General features: G+C 37.3%; 1 protein-coding gene across 1 annotated transcript in view; it reads left to right on the top strand.

The window, feature by feature from the left end:
* The window catches only part of LOC126177238 (nucleosomal histone kinase 1), a 236911-nt gene extending 221888 nt beyond the window's left edge, over window positions 1–15023 (top strand). The window contains exon 8 of the mRNA XM_049924440.1: window positions 14128–15023. Coding sequence (XP_049780397.1) covers window positions 14128–14519 — 392 coding nt within the window. The 3' untranslated portion in view covers window positions 14520–15023. The remainder of the gene's footprint in view (window positions 1–14127) is intronic.
* The last annotated feature ends 4210 nt before the right edge of the window (window positions 15024–19233 follow it).

A 19233-nucleotide genomic window follows, 5' to 3' on the forward strand; every position in this document is an offset into this window, starting at 1 on the left:
TAGTTCCCACCTGCAGAGTTCTGAGAAACTGGTGTCTAGTGGATGAATCCAGATTGCGCATGTGGTGAAACATGTACCAAGGTCATGGCTGTCATGTTGTAGAGCATGCTCTGCAACAGGATATTGTGTGTTGTTGGTATACACCCTCTGCCTAAGGCCATTCATCCTAACTGATAATTTGGTGGCAGTCATGCCGTTACAAGAGGTCGAACAGTGTTTTGTGTAACAGCTGGTATACAGTGTGTCATTTCACATATGGTTCTCCCTTATATGTTTTGCCAATTATGGGGTTGGTATAGGTGGTAGTAGGACGGAGCATAGGGCAAGTCTTGGAGTAGGGACAATCACAGGGGTAGGAGCTACAGGGTGGGGAGATGGGAGCAGCAGGAGCATAGGGTCTGACAAGAATACAGTGGAGATTTGGAAGGCAGTGAAAAGCTATTCTAGGTGTGGTGGGTAAAATCTCAGCGAGAATGGATCGCATTTCAGGGCATGATTTTAGAAAGTCATAGCCTTGTCAGAGTAGCTGATTAATATATTCCAGACCAGGATAATACTCAGTGATCAGTGGTGTACTCCAAAATTGTTTTTGTGGAGGGATCAGCAGTACCAAGATTGGATGTGATGGCCCGGGAAATCTGCTTTTGATCTAGGCAAGTGGGGTAATTATGTCCAGTGAAGGGTGAGGTGAGAATGGTGGTATATTGCTGTAAAGTGTCTTCATCCAAACAAATACATTTGCTTCAAATGCCAAGGCTGTATGGGAGGAAACATTTGACATGGAAAGGATGGCAACTCTCGAAATGAGAGTACTGTTGTTTGTTAGTAGGTCTAATGTGGACAGAAGTGGGTAACTGGCCTTTAGTGAGGACGAGATCAATATCAAGTAATGTGGTACAGTTTACTATCAAAGGGAGAGCCACATGTGAAACAACACATCATATACCAGCTATTATGTAAGCACGATTCGGCATGACTACCACCAAATTATGGGTTACGATGAATGGGCATAGGCACATGGTGTATACTAGCATGTTGCAAAGCATGCTCTACAACATGACAATCATGACCTCAGTGCCTGTCTCACCACATGTGCCATCTGGATTCTTCCCCCAGACACTAGTTTGTCAGATCTCTGCAGGTGGGAACTAGTGCTACAACATGTCTTTGTTTCTTGCCTCTCAGCTTTCCTTAATTTACATTAATTTCTTCCGTCTCAGAATTTCTTCACAGTAACTACTCCTTTCTTCACTCCATTTTCAGTCTTTCCTTCTCATCCTGTCCGTCAAGTCTCCCCTGACCCATGGTTCCGGATCACTCTTCCGAAATCTGCCCCTTTTCCTAGACCTCTCCAGTCCTTTCCCTTCATCTGTCTTCCATCCCCTTCAACCCTTCTGCCTGAAGAAGGAGCCACTGGCTCCAAAAGCTTGTTTAATTATAAACTTATTCCATGTGTGTGTTTCCTGCTGACACTTGGTGAGTAGATTTTTTATCTATCCAATTGCATTATATTGTCAAAAACTGATTGTTTTTGTTGTTATAAACTCTGGCATGTGCTAGCTTAGGAAAGCTATTTTAAATATGCGTACATTTCTAAGTTTTTGTGGAAACTACTACAGTGTCTTCAGGCACTTTTCTGTTTAAACTCTCTCCATTGCTGCCTATTTGTGAGAGCTGAAACAGGAAATTCAGTCCTTCATACATCATCATGATAAACAGCTCTATCATGGAATATAATAATAATAATAATCACAATCACTATAATCATACCTGACCTATCTTTGCCTAGTGACACCTGAATGCTTCTTGAAGATAGAACCCCTGTTGTTAGATGTATGTAACTATAGATACTACTCGAAATTCTACATAATAAGATTAATACATTTTAAATATAGTAAACATTTTATACAGAATGACTGACATTGTGTCACCCACAGAATAAATTCTTTTCTTTACGAAATGTAGTTGTACACTTTACTTAAGCTTGTGATCAAATTGTTTACCATTGACCACAAGGCATATTTCCAGTCACCATTTGTGAGATAGATGAACAGATGGAAGTACTCAAGATTATGCTGTGGCATGCTGTGCTGACTGGACAGCACAAATTGTCTGGCATGGTTGGGGCTGCATGATAGACTGCAGTTTCAGTGCTCCCCATAGAAAAAAATTGAGATGAATGAAATTAGGGGTCCTGGCCAGCCATTGTACTGCAGCATTCCATCCTGTTTGACCATCGGAAACTTTGCATTCAGTATTTTCATTGCCTATGACAAGTGAGATGGGCAGCTGTCGTGTTGAATCCACGTACACTGTCACTTGTCGTTTGGTGTCCCTTCTGGGAGAACAGTAGAATGTTCATAAGGGAGGGTGCATTCATATTTCTATTTAACAAACCTGGGATGAAATATGATCCAATTGTTGGTATTATACTTGATGAAGCTAGCCTGGATTTTCAGCTGTACAGTAGTGCATGTTACACAAATTTGCATCACCACAGTTTGTAAATGTTGCTTCATCAGTAAAGAGCACACATTGGAAAAACATGTCATCTTGCTGGCACTGGAGAGCAAACTGACAAAATTCTATGCGATTTTTGAAGGCATGTCCTCTGAGTGCCTCATGTAGTGACAGATGATAAGGGTGGAATTTATGTTGCCACAAGATGCAAATGACTCACATCTGGCTGATCCTTCATTTGTTGCCAATATGTCTCGTGCCACCACACAGAGTGATAAGCGTCATAGCCAGAGCAGCTTTTCATGTGCTCTGTCAGTTAGTCTTCCTCCTCGTCCTCTGTTTGGCGTTGAAGCTGCCTGTTCGCAATTGTAGACCTAATAATTCGTCCATGTGCCCGGCACAATGGATAGCAGCTGTCAGGATAGACATCCCTATACTGCTGTACCATATCCACCGCATTTCTTTGACATTTGCCATGTAAAAGTAACATGTCTAACTTCTTATTGGTGTATGTGTCTGCATGCAAGGAAACTTTAGACAGAAATGATCAGCCAATAGATAACACAGTCCCTGCTAGTTGTGCAATGCAGACAAGTTTACAGTCAAAATGCTCGATATGACATCATAGCCTGGCGTAGCGTATTTCCGACGTATTAGCCAATTGTGCCCGACGTGGCTTTCACTTGTACAATATTTCTCACATTCTTTTGCGGAAGGTTTCAATGTCAGTATTAACAAGTGCTGTATCACTGCAGTTGTCTTTCCAAGAGGTTGAATGCAGTTGTGAAAAGTATATGATCCCATTAAAGAAACGTACTTTTTTCAGTACCTTGATTGATACCGGAGTTTAGAGCATTATCCGTACAAAATATCACGTGCCATCAGCATATTATTAATTCAGGAAAATCTCATTTTTATATATGGCACCATTCATGAAATAAATGGGATGTTATGTGGCTCACCCAAACATTTATTGCAACAATATTGCAAATAGACATAAGGCAGTCTCTCTCTAGCTCCAAGCCTAATTGTGGCATATGCAGTTCTAAATAACCTTATTATAGTAGTTCATGAGCATAACGATACTCTGATGCCATCATTTGATAGTATTACCTAATTATGTATGTGGCCGGAGAACAGCAGGTACATATAAAAACTTTCCTCTCTGAAGTTGTGTGGTCGCTAAGACTTTTGTGATGCTACATGGTATATTCAATTTTGTGAAGCTTTTGTTACACCTGGAGGTTTGGAGTACCCTGCCCCAGCAGCTCTTGGTACAAAATTACCTGAATAATGCTGACAAAGAACTTGCTTTAGCATCCACTGTAGTGACAGTAACACTACCTCCACATTATCATTTCTGCCAAGATGCCCATGGTCCACCATCAACCGAATATGCATTCATGTAAGTCTCAACTTTAAACTGACTCTTGGTCCGAAGGCTGCCAATATTTCAGTGTTTCACCTCCCACACCATCACTAATCATTTTCCTTTCAATGAGAGATACTACCCAAATTGTGGGTGCCTCATTTCATAAACCTTCCTTGAGAAAGTAAAATCCTTTTAATTACCTTTTTTACTGCTTATAAAACTTATTCCTAAAAAGTATTTTCTCTCTTCCACAAAGAAGTGGCTATAACTTGATGATAACACAACACTGTGGAAAACAATGCCTCTCACCAGTTACCTTCGTTTCAAATGAAGAATCGTGCACAGTATTATTCACAATTATTATTATTATTATTATTATTATTATTATTGCACTCTCTCCACATGCAGCTCTTCGTGGACAGTCAACTCAAAGTGCACCTAAGAGCAAGTACACCTTACCAGTATATTATTCTTCTTTTACTCTCCGAACTAGGTCATCATCTCATTACAACTCCTTGCTCGCATAACTTGTCACTCTAATAATTAATTAGCTTTGTTGACCTGTTAGTCAACAATGAATTACCTCTATTAGTAAAAGGTGTACAAAAACATAAAAAAATACTATCCTTCTAGCCAGTACAGGGCTTACAAAATGATTAATAAACCATAGTTCTTGTATCACTTTGATGATGTTTGCAGTTCATTTGAAAAAATGGTTTCACTTGGTCCTTGGTGTACTAACCTTTAATAACTCCAGAGATTTTCTTTCAGCAGTAAGGCTTTGGGGTGTGGGATCTTATAGACTTTTAGTGTACCATCATATAGATAAATTTCTTTGATTTTTTATTATGATTTGCACTTTTGGGGTGAGTTTTGACCATTACTAAATCTCTCACCTGAAATACGGGTTTCCCTAGCATACTGGTTGTGTTTTAGACAGTCTCTGTTCAGCATTTTGGACCAAACAGTCATGCACGAAGTCACTTTGTGGGATCACCTTCATTAGGTGGCCAGGCTATTAATGACAGTAATGGCTGACCCATTACCTTTTCGCCTGCTGTCTCTAAGGAAGTCAACCCTGTGCTAGACTGGGGCACCTCATTCAAAATTTTCTTGAATTGGTGCATTAAGATGGCACACCTGGAATGTTTTACGGAACAGTATGTTCTACAGAGACAGTGTAATTTTTTCGTCACGCACTCCACAGGATTCAGAAGTGAAATATATTCAGATATTAGTATGTGTTTAATGTCGTATTGATGTAATATCATTTTCAGCTAGTCATTTAAAAATGCATGCCTTTATCAAATAGTAATCTTTTAGGCACTTGCGAAAGCACAAGGTAGTTGCAAATTAAATGTCAAACTACTCCCTGCACAGTGGTCCTCTTTAATGTAAACAGTTTCAGATGTTTAGGCCATAACCTATATACATAATTAATTCTTTGACTACTGAATAAAGTATAAAATTTTTTAAAGTCTTTCTAGATAGGAAATTTTCCAATAAAGCATATCTTTATACATGATCTATTGTTGAGGTGGATTTTTCATGTCTAACCCTTTCTTTACTGTCTGAATTATTTTTCCTAACTGTGAATCATTGATCTGTTCGGATTTTATGGCAGCAGCAAGCTCTCTTACCTTTAGACAATGAACTCCAGTATTTAAAAAGTAGATATGATATTCTGCACCCACTCGTTCGGCAATTTTCGTATAACTCATGCCTATTAGAAGCCGAGACAAGGCATCAGGATTAATACTGTTTTCTGTAATACATTTCAAATCCAAATTCTTGAAGGCAGTGTATCCCTTGCACCAATCTATGATGCAACAAGCAACAGCTCATCAGAAACATTAATGCTTGATGGTCCATATAAATTGTTGTTTTTCTCCACCAAAATCTTTTAAATCCCTGCACCACTCCATGGTCTTCCGTTTCCATTGTGTTATAGTTTCTCTCACATTTATTTTAAATGTGGCTTGCAAAAACAGTTAAATCGATTAAACCTTCCTTATTACTTATTTCCCCCTGGAAAATTTCACAACCTTTCCTATAATCCAAAACATATCTTGCCAGAAAATTTCACAACCTTTCCCATAATCCAAAACATATCTTGCATCTTGAACACTTGCTCAAGACTAGGGTGGAAAAAAATTGGTGCATTTATTAGGTCTCTCTTTATGATGTTGAAAGGTTTCCTCCTCCTTCTTTCCCCAAGTAAGTTGTTTGACTAAGTGTAGCAATATAGGACCACTCGAGTTGGTTCCCGATAAAAATTCCTAAAAAAATCCTTCCTTTCCCAAAAATGACTTCATTCCCTGTTTCTTCGACTAAGACACTGAGAAATCACCTATACATGAAATGCTTCAGGTTTAGTCCTTCTACTGTCTGTAATATTACATAGAAATTTCGCTTCACGCCTTCCAAAAAAGGATCTGGACAACTTAATTGTGGTTACTTTCTCTTTCATTTTTATGATTACTGTCTTTAATACTACTAAATATTCATTCTAGGTCTGATTTATTATTAAAATATTGTTAACATAAAGAATCAATTTTTGTAATAGCTGACCCACTAGAGCTAAATCTAGCGCTTTAATGAAAACAGCAAGTGAAATACAGGGGTTGACTGAAAAGTAATGCCTCCACCTTCGTAACTCTTCAACTCTTGGCAGCAGTGGTATGCGGCAGGTACTGGCTTGTTCCACAGTCTCTTCTCTACAGCTCCAGTTGGCGGGAAGCCTTACCATTGAACAGTTGTGTTGTTACAGTGTAAAGTATAAAGCCCTGTGCAGACGATTGGTCAATGCGATTTAAGCAACGTGCAGTCATTGAGTTCCTGACAGCAGAAGGTGTCACCCAAAAAAAGATTCATCAGAGAATGAAAGCAGTTTATAGTGATTGTGTTGATGTGAGTACTGTGCATTGTTGGGCAAGTAAGTTTAAAGATGTTGGGGGAACATGTGACCTGCATGGCAGACAAAAGGTTGGGCATCCTGTGACAACAACCACCAAGTTTCACTAGAAAAATGTTCTCAGGTTGATTTAGCAAGCACAATCAGCATTTCACAAGAACGTATGGATCACATTATTGCTTTTCTTGGCTATCGAAAGATCTGTGCACGATGGATACTCACCACTGTCTTCCATCCTCCATACATTCCAGATTTAGCACGTCTGACTTCCATCTGTTCCTAATAATGAAAGATGATCTGTGGGGACATCATTATGTTTCTGATGATGTTGAGAGAATTGAGAGACTGTGGTTGCAGAAACAGTGTGTCGACTTCTTCTGTGACGGCTTCAGAAAACTTGTTCGTCGTTGGCAGAAATGTATCCAGTTGGCTGGCGATTATGTGGAATATTGGTAATTAAAGATCACATTCTAAGATTTATTTCTGTGTTTGATTTATTAAAATATTCCCTTCCAAACCCAGTTAACAAAGGTGGAGGCATTACTTTTCATTCAACCCTTATATTTAAACCAGAGGGTAGCTAGGACTGTGGATTGGTAGGATCTACTGTCAGAAAGGAAAAATACTTTCTTGACTCTGGATGCAAAGTCTCTCACCAATAGCTCACTGTAAAATCCATGGTACTAATAGATTTTGCCCTTTTAAGTTTAATTAAAATTTCTTCCGTAAGGACAAGGCAATCTCTTTCCATTTTGATAATTTAATTTAGTGTTCTAGCAGCAATATCCAGTCATACACCCTCTCCTGGTTTCCTTACAGCTAATAGTGGATTATTAAAAGCACTTTTTAATCTTTCAATAATTCCTGGATCTACCATTTTTGCACTTCATCTCTCAGCTGCTTCTTTTAAAGCTATTGGTAAAGGACCCATTCTGGGTTCTTGATTTTTAATTTACATTTTATCCCCTGATAACTTTGGGTTCATCAGAGAATATGGTGCCAAATTTGAACAGTTCTTTTAATTCATTCCTTCCATCCTTATTTAGTGAACTATTCTTGTTATGTTTGATCATTTCCTGCTATTTGCTATTGACAGAATAATTTGTCACTTCTATGATGTCTAGTCTGTGTTTCCAAAAGTAAGTACACTGAAACAGCCACCTGAACTTTAGTATCCAGTGTATAACCTGTTCTTCTTATGAACTAACAAAGAAAATAATCATGTCTTGATCATAGCTTTGTAGGCTCACAGATAAGTTGTTGAAATCTAGCAAGGCATTGTATTTTCATAGCCAGTCAATAATAATAGTGAAATGTTTAAATTCGGCTCCACCAGAAAAGAAGTGGCAACTACTTTCTTACTTATATCAAAGGTTAGTGACATCTTCCATAACTGATCTGCCCCTGTGGTACCTACAACTTTGACTCCAATAACTGGTAAGTTCTTTGGCAACAATACTAACATCACTTCCAGAATATAGAATGATGTTCACCCATGTATCTTAAATATTTCCATTAACAGCTTTTTCTGTAAGCTGCTCCTTTCATTGTATCCTATAAGGTTTATAACTTTAGGCTGACTGTTATTCACTGTATTCTGTCGCAGAGCATGGTGCTAATCTTAGGATGTCATTAGTCTTCTGAATTTTCAATAATCACTTCCCTGTGGATTTACAAATATGTATAGATTCCTCTGTTTTTTACACATTTTCGAACCGTTCCTGTTACCTTCTTTTGCCCAGGCACCAGGATTTTGTCTCGTAACTTGGCTATATCGGCTACTCTTGTCATTATTCCTCCTCTGCTTTCTGTTACTGCCCTTACCATACTCTTCACAGTTGTTTCTAAATCTGCCATCTTCCTTAGTTTTATACAAGATGTCTAATTGTTCCAGGTAGCTAAGTACAGCACTAGCCCTTGACCATTCTGTTCTGTTCCAGTCTCTCTCTCTCTCTCTCTCTCTCTCTCTCTCTCTCTCTCTCTCTCTCTCTCTCTCTAAAACATACACGAGCATTCTGCTAATAAGTACTGTGGTATTATGATTTTTGCTATTAGGTTCACTACAAACTTTATTTGATTCAGGTGCCACTCAAAATATTTTTTAAATCCTCCCAATCTTTTTAGTATAAGGGCCAGGATCTGGTAAGTATGAAGGACACTTCATCTGCCTCTAAATGCCCTGCCATAAACTGGTTCTTTCTTTATCTTCCCATGTGAGGGTTATCAGGTATATGATAATGTAATTCCCCTTCTATTTGGGAAATGACTTGCCATATAATTACTGATTGCTAAGCTAAACTCTTCCCCCATTCACTTCATGAATGTCGCTTATTTTCACTAGTGTCGGACACTTGTTTTGTTGTGTGTTCCAGTGGTTCTCCAATACCATGTGGAAAATGTAGTGCAGTTTCATTTCCTCTATGCTCATTTTGACTACTACTATCCATAATAAGCAGACACTTCTGTACAAAAACTTGGAGACCCATTTGCATACCTCTTGCAAATAGCCCTCTGCAGCTCTAAACGTCCAAACAGTGCAGCTTTTTCTAATCAGTGGTCTTCCTCACAATATGAATACTCTTTGCTTGCACTGGTCTGTGAGACACACAGCACATTACGGTATTTTTGTACCTTCTTGAATTTTAAAATTTCTGACTCTTTGTGTCCTCCTTCAGTAAGACTAAATATGGTTTTAAATTCCGTATTTTGTTTTTCCAGTTGCCCTCTGACACCTGACGATACTTCATTGATGTACACCAGAAACTCTTTAAGAACTAAATCAATTTTGTAAAAAAATCTCTTTTCTTAATATAACATTGTTTTTGTTGATTTCATGTTCCATTTGTATTTTTAAATTGTCCGCCCCCGGTAGCTGAGTGGTCAGCGCGACAGACTGTCAATCCTAAGGGCCTGGGTTCGATTCCCGGCTGTGTCAGAGATTTTCTCTGCTCAGGGACTGGGTGTTGTGTTGTCCTAATCATCATTATTTCATTCCCATCGACACGCAAGTCGCCGAAGTGGCGTCAAATCGAAAGACTTGCACCAGGCGAGCGGTCTACCCGACGGGAGGCCCTCGTCACACATTTCATTTCATTTCATTTTTAAATTCCCTATCTGTTCACTTAACATTAATATATCCTGTTTTGCAAATAATTAATTACAAAAATGCTATCTGGGACCCGATACTATTTGCAGCAAAGGAGCAACAAAAATTTGATCTGAAATATTCCGCATAATCATTGATCATATTTTAAAAATTTAAAATGCTGTTAAATCTGCTCATTAAGATGTGTAGTCTTATGTTAAAAGTGTGACACAGTAAGACAGGTGCTATAGGTAGAAGCAGAGCGTTTGTCTGGAGACAGTGTGACTTAGGATGTGCAAATACATGAACTTCACTCATCCAGTATTTGAGAGCAAGATCACTGAGTGATTTTCAGCCAATTTTACGCATAATTTCAAACCTTTATCAAACCTTCTTTACAATGACATTCCCAGCAAGATGACGGAAGGAAAAGCGATTATCACTTGCTACATTTTCACTGTTTCCTGCAGTTTAACTTCAGCGTCAGGCATGATGTTTTCATTTGTTACTTCTTTACTACTAACGCTACCTGCAACACTGTTTTCAGACTGTATCTACATATACCACTGACCTTTGTACACCATGTAGTTAAAGAGATATAACGTCATAAACATTTAGATGCTTGAAAAGCTACTTTTGCTTGAAATGGAATGCAAATTGCCCGGTTTATATTCATCCAGTGTTTCATAATTGGAGCACTTAGTGACATCCAACAAATTTTAAGCATAATTTCAAATGTTTCCTAAGCTTTTTCTTGCTTACCTGCTTAAAGGCAAATATTTTACACGTTAAAGTGGTAATAATACATTTGAAGAATTGGGAGTTTAATGGAGCTTTTTTAATTGTGAATGTGTGTTATCAGTTCTGTCCCCAGAATTGCCTACCCTTGCACTCAGATCATCAATCTGTTGATTCTATTCCATTTTTGTATCTGCAGCCTGTGTACGTAAAAAAACTATTCACCTATGAATTAAATTTTTATTTATTTATTTTTTAACCTTCTCAAAATTTTCATCAGGTGTGATAGATAATTATAGTTTAGATTGTTTGTAATATAATGTAAAATCAGCATGATAGCTTGTTGGGCACATACAACACTTCACATTATAGTTTTACACAATGCCATACAACTGTTTCACTGCCAATATGAACTCACATTATAAATTAATTGTTGCCTGTTGGCTGGAAAACAGTGTAGACCATCATAGCCAGACAGCAGATGCACCCAGCTACCACCACGACCATGTTACAATGTCTCGTCGGCTTCAGCGTCATCATCTGTAGCAAGCATTGTCTGCTCGCTAGCCCTTGGAACAGCAGCATCAGACTCATCTTGCTCTTTTATTTCTCAAAGTCATCAGTGGCTGCAGGATGCTCTTCCAGACCCACTCTCAATCAGCTCTCTTCAATGCACTCTCCAATCTCTTTCAGTCTCCTGACATCCTGTGTGCATGTGTCACTAGCTGCTGGTCTGAAGAACTGTGTTCAGATTTCATTTAACCAGAGCATTAGCAACACCAAACACTTAAAGTATTTCTTTCTTGAAATAGCAGAACCTTAATATTGGAATGAGACTTGATTGGCTGGCCAGTGTGGCCGAGCAGTTCTAGGTGCTTCAGTCTGGAACCGCATGACCGCTACGGTCGCAGGTTCGAATCCTGCCTTGGGCATGGATGTGTGTGATGTCCTTAGGTTAGTTAGCTCTAAGTTGTAGAGGACTGGTGACCTCAGATGTTAAGTCCCATAGTGCTCAGAGCCATTTTTTGAGACTTGATTTTTTTTTTGGGGGGGGGGGGGGGTCGGAGAGAGAATCTGTTAACTTGTTCTCTAGAGATGGCAGTTCAGTAGATAAAAAGTCTGAGTCTGCAATTGACGAAGAACATACAAAAATTTAATTATCTCAGACTTTGATCATAATCTGAAAATGTTTGTATGGCTGAAGAATTTCTTCTACTGCTTGCATATATAAACACTGTGTAGACTGTTGTATCTTTCTTCTGTGTAAATAAAAATGCAAATGTTTGTTTGTACAAAATCATGTCTCTGAAAATTTGTCACCAATTGCTTTGAAATTTTGACACTTGGTTGCTTTCGAATTGCGCATGTTTTCAGATGCATTCTGGGATGCCCAATATAATATAAAAATATAGATGTGGTGCAATGATTGTAGGAGAAATATATAAAAATATGTATGTGTTCAAACAGTGGAAAATCCAGGATGGAATAAGGCACACTCTCTCTCTCTCTCTCTCTCTCTCTCTCTCTCTCTCTCTCTCTCTCTCTCTCTGTGTGTGTGTGTGTGTGTGTGTGTGTGTGTGTGTGTGTGTGTGTGTGTGTGTGTGTAGGGAAACCATTGTTACCAAAAATTTCAAAATGTTCCTGACAGATTTACTTAAAATTTATGAACATTCAATGATAGTTGTCATTACTCCATCCTGCATTTTCCTTGTTTGTTTTTCTTATGAACCTTCAGACAAACATAGGCTATATATTTTCAATATATAAATATATATGCAATACAAAGAGAGGAAACAATGTTACTAAAAATCTGGAGAAGTACTTGACCGATTTGCTTCAAATTTTCACACTTTACCGTAATAAACATTTGGACACATGTAGGCTATAGTGAAACATTGTTAGTGAACAGGAAAGTTGTATTTGTGGCTTATTGGGTTAGGATTAGAATACTACTATAGGAGTAGATTGAGAGAGGTGGTGGAACAAAATTAACAGAGAAAGAGAAAGGGAGGAGGAAGTGATGCACAAAGAGAGGAGATAGCAGAAAATGGATGGCGCACGGGAGGGGGGGTAGATGGACACAAAGGGGGAAGAGGAATTTAGGACATGTCCAGTTCCCAAACATATTTATCAGTTTTCAGTTTAACCAGACTGAGCCACAGCAATGCTTGTCCAGACAGAGCTACTTGTAAATAAAATTACTATTGCCTTCTAATTACATAGAAATACATCATTAATAGCAGAACATCACAGATTAACTACTAGATCATTACAATTTGATCACAGTTACTGTTAGATTTTTATTTGTTTGTTATTACAATAGTATCAGTTGAAACCTAATATAAACACAGTTTTACAGCAGTTGCCAGCAAGATTTTCTCACTGTCAACTGGCCATCACTTCAGGTTGTAGCAACAGGCAGTTCAGCATCTCTGGCCACAACAGCAAAGAACAGCAAAGACTCTACCATCAGCATATTGCATCACCCTTGGTCTTAACACAAAATAAAGAGAACAAATATTCATGCAACAAACAGTTGTAATAATACACGAATTAGGTATATAAATTTAAATCACTTGCCTGTACATGCATTAAATTTCATGCCATTGTCTTCTCACCTGCATTTGCTAAAGTGGTAAGAATAGCAGCTTCCGGTATTCTGTTACATGACTACAGCTCAGTCAAGAGCGTTGCCAGGATATTCAAAGTTTGTTACTTTGTTCCTTTGAATGATCTTCATATGTTATTAACATGGTATTATAACATTGCTCTCACAAAATACACCCATGTTGTCATTTTTATTTGAATGCAGCAGGAAATTTTTTACATTCAAAAATTTCCTAAGCAGAATGTTTTCATCTGTTTGTTGAAGAATCAAAGGAATAAAATTATTGTTGCTATTCAAGAATTGTAAGTTAGGAACATATGGGGCGCTTTAACTTAGCCACGTGTAATTGTACATGTGTAGATTATACCTCAAGTGCAATTCCCTTGATCCTGGACAACTCAGTAGAGGAAGTTACATTCCTGCTGGCCGTATTTTGTAGTTTCCATAATAATTTTGATTCATTTTGCAATTAATACTAAAACTCTGTGATTTTTAACCATTTTATTATTCTTTCATTATTGTTTGTTATTCACTTTAGTTTCATTTATTATTAACAATGAAAAATGTAATTTTAAATTTAATTGAATCAAGTTTCTAAAAAATTGATAATTATTATGTGACACAATTGCAGGCCAACTTATTACTTCAGGAGTCAACACATTTAGTAATGTCAGTAGACACATGTAAAAGTACACAACATTACCCTAGCTTTTGGAACTCTTAATTCCTTCCTTGGGTAGGAGAGAGGGATAGGTTGGGGAAGGCTTAAAAGGGGAGGGGAGGTCACTCAGACCCCAGGACAGGTGGATCCCTATCAGTGCTTAAATATTTGCATCCTGAAGGTAAGTATGGGCCAGCAATTCTGTCTCATAATTTTAGAATGTTTTTGTCTGAAATTTTCTTTTCATACATACATTTCCTTTTCATAATTTATTTGTAATTTATTTCAGAGCCTTTGGTGGAATATTTTGCATACATTGTGAAACTTGCTCCAGACGAGTGTCCAAACTACGATTTATGCCGCAAAATTTTTAAAGATGGACTGAAAAAGTGTTTAGGCTCACTGCAGAATGTTAAATTGGAATTCAATATTACTTCTGAACAGAAGCCAAAGAAGCCTGTTCGTAACACAAAAAGAAGTGCTAAAGTTGTTCTTTCGTCACCGTCGTCAGATGAAGACTCTCCGAAGAGAATAGCAATATCTAAAAGAAAAAACAACCGTGAAGCCAGAAATGTTCATGACATGTCAGATGAAGAAATGGACTTTAGCTCTAGTGACAGTGAAGCTAATAACTATGTTGTATCAAAGGCCAAATCTAGGTCTGGAAAGAGAAATCATTAATTATAAATGCTGAAAAATTATAAGTAAAGCTCTTTTGTATTGCAAATAGGAGACAAAAAACCATAATTAAAGTGGATGTTTTATTGTATTCTCCTTTATTCTAAATGGTTTTAATGAGTTTTAATCTTAAATGGTCATTTTCTTTTTCAAAATTAATATTATAAACAACTGTTTCACTCCTTCCACAAAGTTAACTTGATTGTACGTAGCACTTCAGAACCACAGAGTGAGCTGCTTATTTGCAGTGACACTTAAGCCACACTCATTCACAGATCTATTTCTGTGACAAGATTTCTTCTGTAAGAATGATTTTATTTACATCGCATACTTGTATTTTTGAAGTATTATGTCTTAAAATATAGATTTATGTTTGAGTTTAGCAGGTATTATCTTTTGTATTCCTAATAAAACTGTACTTTTTGTTAATTCAATCATAGGTTTATAAAATTTGTGGCATATTTGTACTTTAGACGGTGCCTAATAAAAATATTGTCTTTTTGTCCAGGTATTTAATTTGATTTCTAACCTTTGAAATCGTGTGAAACCTGCTTTCATTTTAAATAACGGAAAGTCCATGTTGTAATATCAACAGTATTACGAGAAGGATAAGTTTTTACTCACCATAAAGATGATACGTTGAGTTGCAGACATAAACAACAAAAAGATTGCCTTTTTTTGTTGTGCCTGTATGCAACTCAGCATACCTTTATGGTGAGTAGCTTTTTTTATTTCCTTATGTGATAGTCCTGTATTTGTAGTTGTGTATTATAACAGTAATATTCATTTACATAATTATAGTCATTCACTAATGTCCATTTCTCTTAATGCAACTCTTTAATAGCAGCAAATTGCTATCAAAAAGGAATATAGCTGGATTTTGATTGAGTAGTAATGTGATATAATTTGATTGAAACCTAACAGACATATTTGTTCACAAAAGTTCATGTGGGGTGAACACACACAATTGACGCAGTCACTGAATGAAGTTCTTAAATCACTGTCCTTGATGTCTAACAGTCATGTCAACACAAAAAATATGTGCACAACAAGCAAATATTGGAGGCAACATAGTTCATAGTTTGACCATACTGTCACAGTGAGAATATTGAAGTTTGGCACAGTCCATGCCACTAATTACACATTCACTGTTCAATCAATCATATACAATAGTCTCAGAATTATTTAATAAACTCTCAGATGTGAAATCAAGACAAATTATGGTACATTATCTGCAATATATTTGCCAGTATTTGCGGATATAGATCTTGCAAATTTCACAACCCTTCACATAGTGGTCTACAACTTCCATTTGTGAGTTGACAATAATTTAAAAAATGAAGGCGTTTAGATACAGAAATGATTCCTATTGAATTACACTGGCTAATTGAACTCAGTATGGGATCCTATTTTGGTAACAATGTCTTCAATAAGGATGTTACTCTGAAACTAAGTGAAGCAAGAGTTACACATTTTCGTCATTCGCTGTATATATGTTGTAGTTATTGAAATATCTTTCATGTACTTTATCAAGAAGTTGGTAGTCAGATATATGTTTACAAATGAACAATGATAATGAAATCTGAAAGTACTTGTGTTTCGTAATTATTGTGATTTTTAGGGAAACTAGTCAGTCATTAACTCCTGATATCCGAAGGCACACAACAGACAATAAAATGAAGTTGGTTAAGGAGTCAATATTTGGAATTTCAGGGGACTCCATAAAAACAACATTATCTACGATATCATGAAAAATTTGAAAAATATAATAATTTTGGAGGGGATATAACAGCTGGAAAGGATCCGTCTGCTTTGTTAAAGTGCGACTTAAATATCCTGAAAATTGAGGTCCTGTCACAGTTTTTAGCTGCCCCACAGACAAAATAAGAAGTGTACATAGTTATCAGTCTCTCATCAAAATATATCTCTCATCATTTTCCGGTAATTTTTCTGTATAAATAGACAATATATGAAATCTGCATACTACACTTAATTTTGTGAACAAAATTACAAAATATGTTGAAGTACTGACGTACAGATCAGCAAGTATGTTGTGGCTCCATAGAAGTTGACTGAAATAATGAATTTGACTGTAAAATAAATTTATAATTTGACTACAGTAAATTATTTGTAGAAAAGAAAAAAGGAAATCAGTTATAGGGAAACTGGACTATACTTGCTACTAAATTTAAATCCCACATATTTTTCTGTCTTTATGTGAAGGCTAATCTTCGAAACAACTGTAGTGATTTTAATACACTTGTCACCAGTCTGAAGCACAGGGAAGGTTTGTATATATAATTTATTACTGTTATGTCAGACATGTGATACAATCATATACACTTAGTAATACTCAAGTGAAGCCAAGGTGGGTCGCTAGTAAAAAGTAATTTTGGAAAAGTGCTGTCTTACTGTTATGTGTGACTATAAATTACAGCAATTATGGATGATATGAATACAATTATATAGATAAATTGTAAACATTGAACCTTTTGTGAGGTAGTTTCTTGGAAGTTCACAACACATATCCACTCCAGTACTTTTTACACATTTACCTTTCTTTTTCTAAGATATCATGAAATGTGATGAACAGTAGAGTCTAAGAGTGAATAATAGTTTTGTATGTTACAGAATAATTGTTTTACCTTCTTCAAAAAGCTCTAAATGATAGACTTGTGTGGGAGGGTAGTTTAAATTTCCAGTTATTAGTCTTAGATAGGGACTGCAGTTATTACAAGAAAGAGGGCAGAAGATAAATACAGTAGCCGGCCGCGGTGGTCTAGCGGTTCTGGCGCTGCAGTCCGGAACCGCGGGACTGCTACGGTCGCAGGTTCGAATCCTGCCTCGGGCATGGGTGTGCGTGATGTCCTTAGGTTAGTTAGGTTTAAGTAGTTCTAAGTTCTTGGGGACTTATGACCTAAGATGTTGAGTCCCATAGTGCTCAGAGCCATTTATAGCCATAAATACAGTAAGGATGTGAAAATTGGAAATCATATATGCACGACTGCTTTATAACGACAATTTACTGTTCTTCCAGGAGAGGGAGATGAACTGCAAAAGGCTGTTTTTTAGTTTTATCAACAAAGTTATTTGAGTATAGTAAACCCATGGTTATAGAGACAAGGACTAGTAACATCGCATATCCTCTTATCATAAGCTTTGAGTTTGCTTCAGCGATCACTCTTCAGATACAACTATGCAGTGTTACCTACCCCAGAGAATAGGTTTCTTGACTTAATGACCTGATTAACAGAAATTCGTATTATAAAAGTCTCTGTTTTGACAAGTGCTATGCAGCAATATGCAAAGTAATGTATTGTGAGCAATCTCTGAAGCCCCACAGTTATACTGCATTTGCAGGTGTGCAGGACACTGGATAAGTTGCCATGTATTTTTCTAATTGCTTGTGGGGATGCAATGGCTCTTCAGTACCAAACTCCTTCCAACAAGACGTGTACACTGTCTGGGAGCAGTAATAAAAGTTATCACCATTTATTTTCAAAAAGGTTCACTGCTTAAATAAGGAGTGTTGAAACTTCTTGGCCGTGTGTGCCGGACTGAGACTCGAACTCAGGACTTTTGCCTTTTGTGGGCAAGTGCTCTACCAACTGAGCTACCTAAGAACGACCCATGACCTGTCCTCACAGCTTCAATTCTGCCAGTACCTCGTCTCCTATCTTCCAAACTTCACAGAAGCTCTTCTGTGAACCCAGCAACTCGTTCTGGAAGGATTGTTGAATCAATAAAGTGAACTGTAAATGAGATATTATTAATATTACGTCTCTCCCCATCATCTGCACAGCTGTAAAATTTCTTTGGTTTTACCCAGTTATGAGCTGAGTTTCCCTGAGTGCTCCAGTCTGATATAGGTCTAATGTTTTGCTGAGTTTTATGGGCATAAATATCCAGCAACTTAAAGAAATAGGAACCAGTCTTTGCTGTACAGCAATAGAAATGTCACTTTAGTACTTCATTTATCTCTTCAGTGTTTTATAAATTGCTCTGGGAATAGTGTGCATCATTTTTCTGATATTTTTTAGATTATGTTGATAAATCTAGATTGTATATTAACATTATCATGCTTTATATATTTAAAAAGAAAGATGATGAGACTTACCAAACAAAAGCGCTGGCAGGTCGATAGACACACAAACAAACACAAACATACACACAAAATTCTAGCTTTCGCAACCAACGGTTGCCTCGTCAGGAAAGAGGGAAGGTGAAGGAAAGACAAAAGGATATGGGTTTTAAGGGAGAGGGTAAGGAGTCATTCCAATCCCGGGAGCGGAAAGACTTACCTTAGGGGGGAAAAAAAGGACAGGTATACACTCGCGCACACACACACACATATCCATCCGCATATACACAGACACAAGCAGACATTTGTAAAGGCCTTTACAAATGTCTGCTTGTGCCTGTATATGTGTGGATGGATATGTGTGTGTGTGTGAGTGTATACCTGTCCTTTTTTCCCCCCTAAGGTAAGTCTTTCCGCTCCCGGGATTGGAATGACTCCTTACCCTCTCCCTTAAAACCCATATCCTTTTGTCTTTCCTTCACCTTCCCTCTTTCCTGACGAGGCAACCGTTGGTTGCGAAAGCTAGAATTTTGTGTGTATGTTTGTGTTTGTTTGTGTGTCTATCGACCTGCCAGCACTTTTGTTTGGTAAGTCTCATCATCTTTCTTTTTAAATATATTTTTCCCACGTGGAATG

Source organism: Schistocerca cancellata, chromosome 1, assembly GCF_023864275.1.
Source record: "Schistocerca cancellata isolate TAMUIC-IGC-003103 chromosome 1, iqSchCanc2.1, whole genome shotgun sequence".
NCBI lineage: Eukaryota > Metazoa > Arthropoda > Insecta > Orthoptera > Acrididae > Schistocerca > Schistocerca cancellata.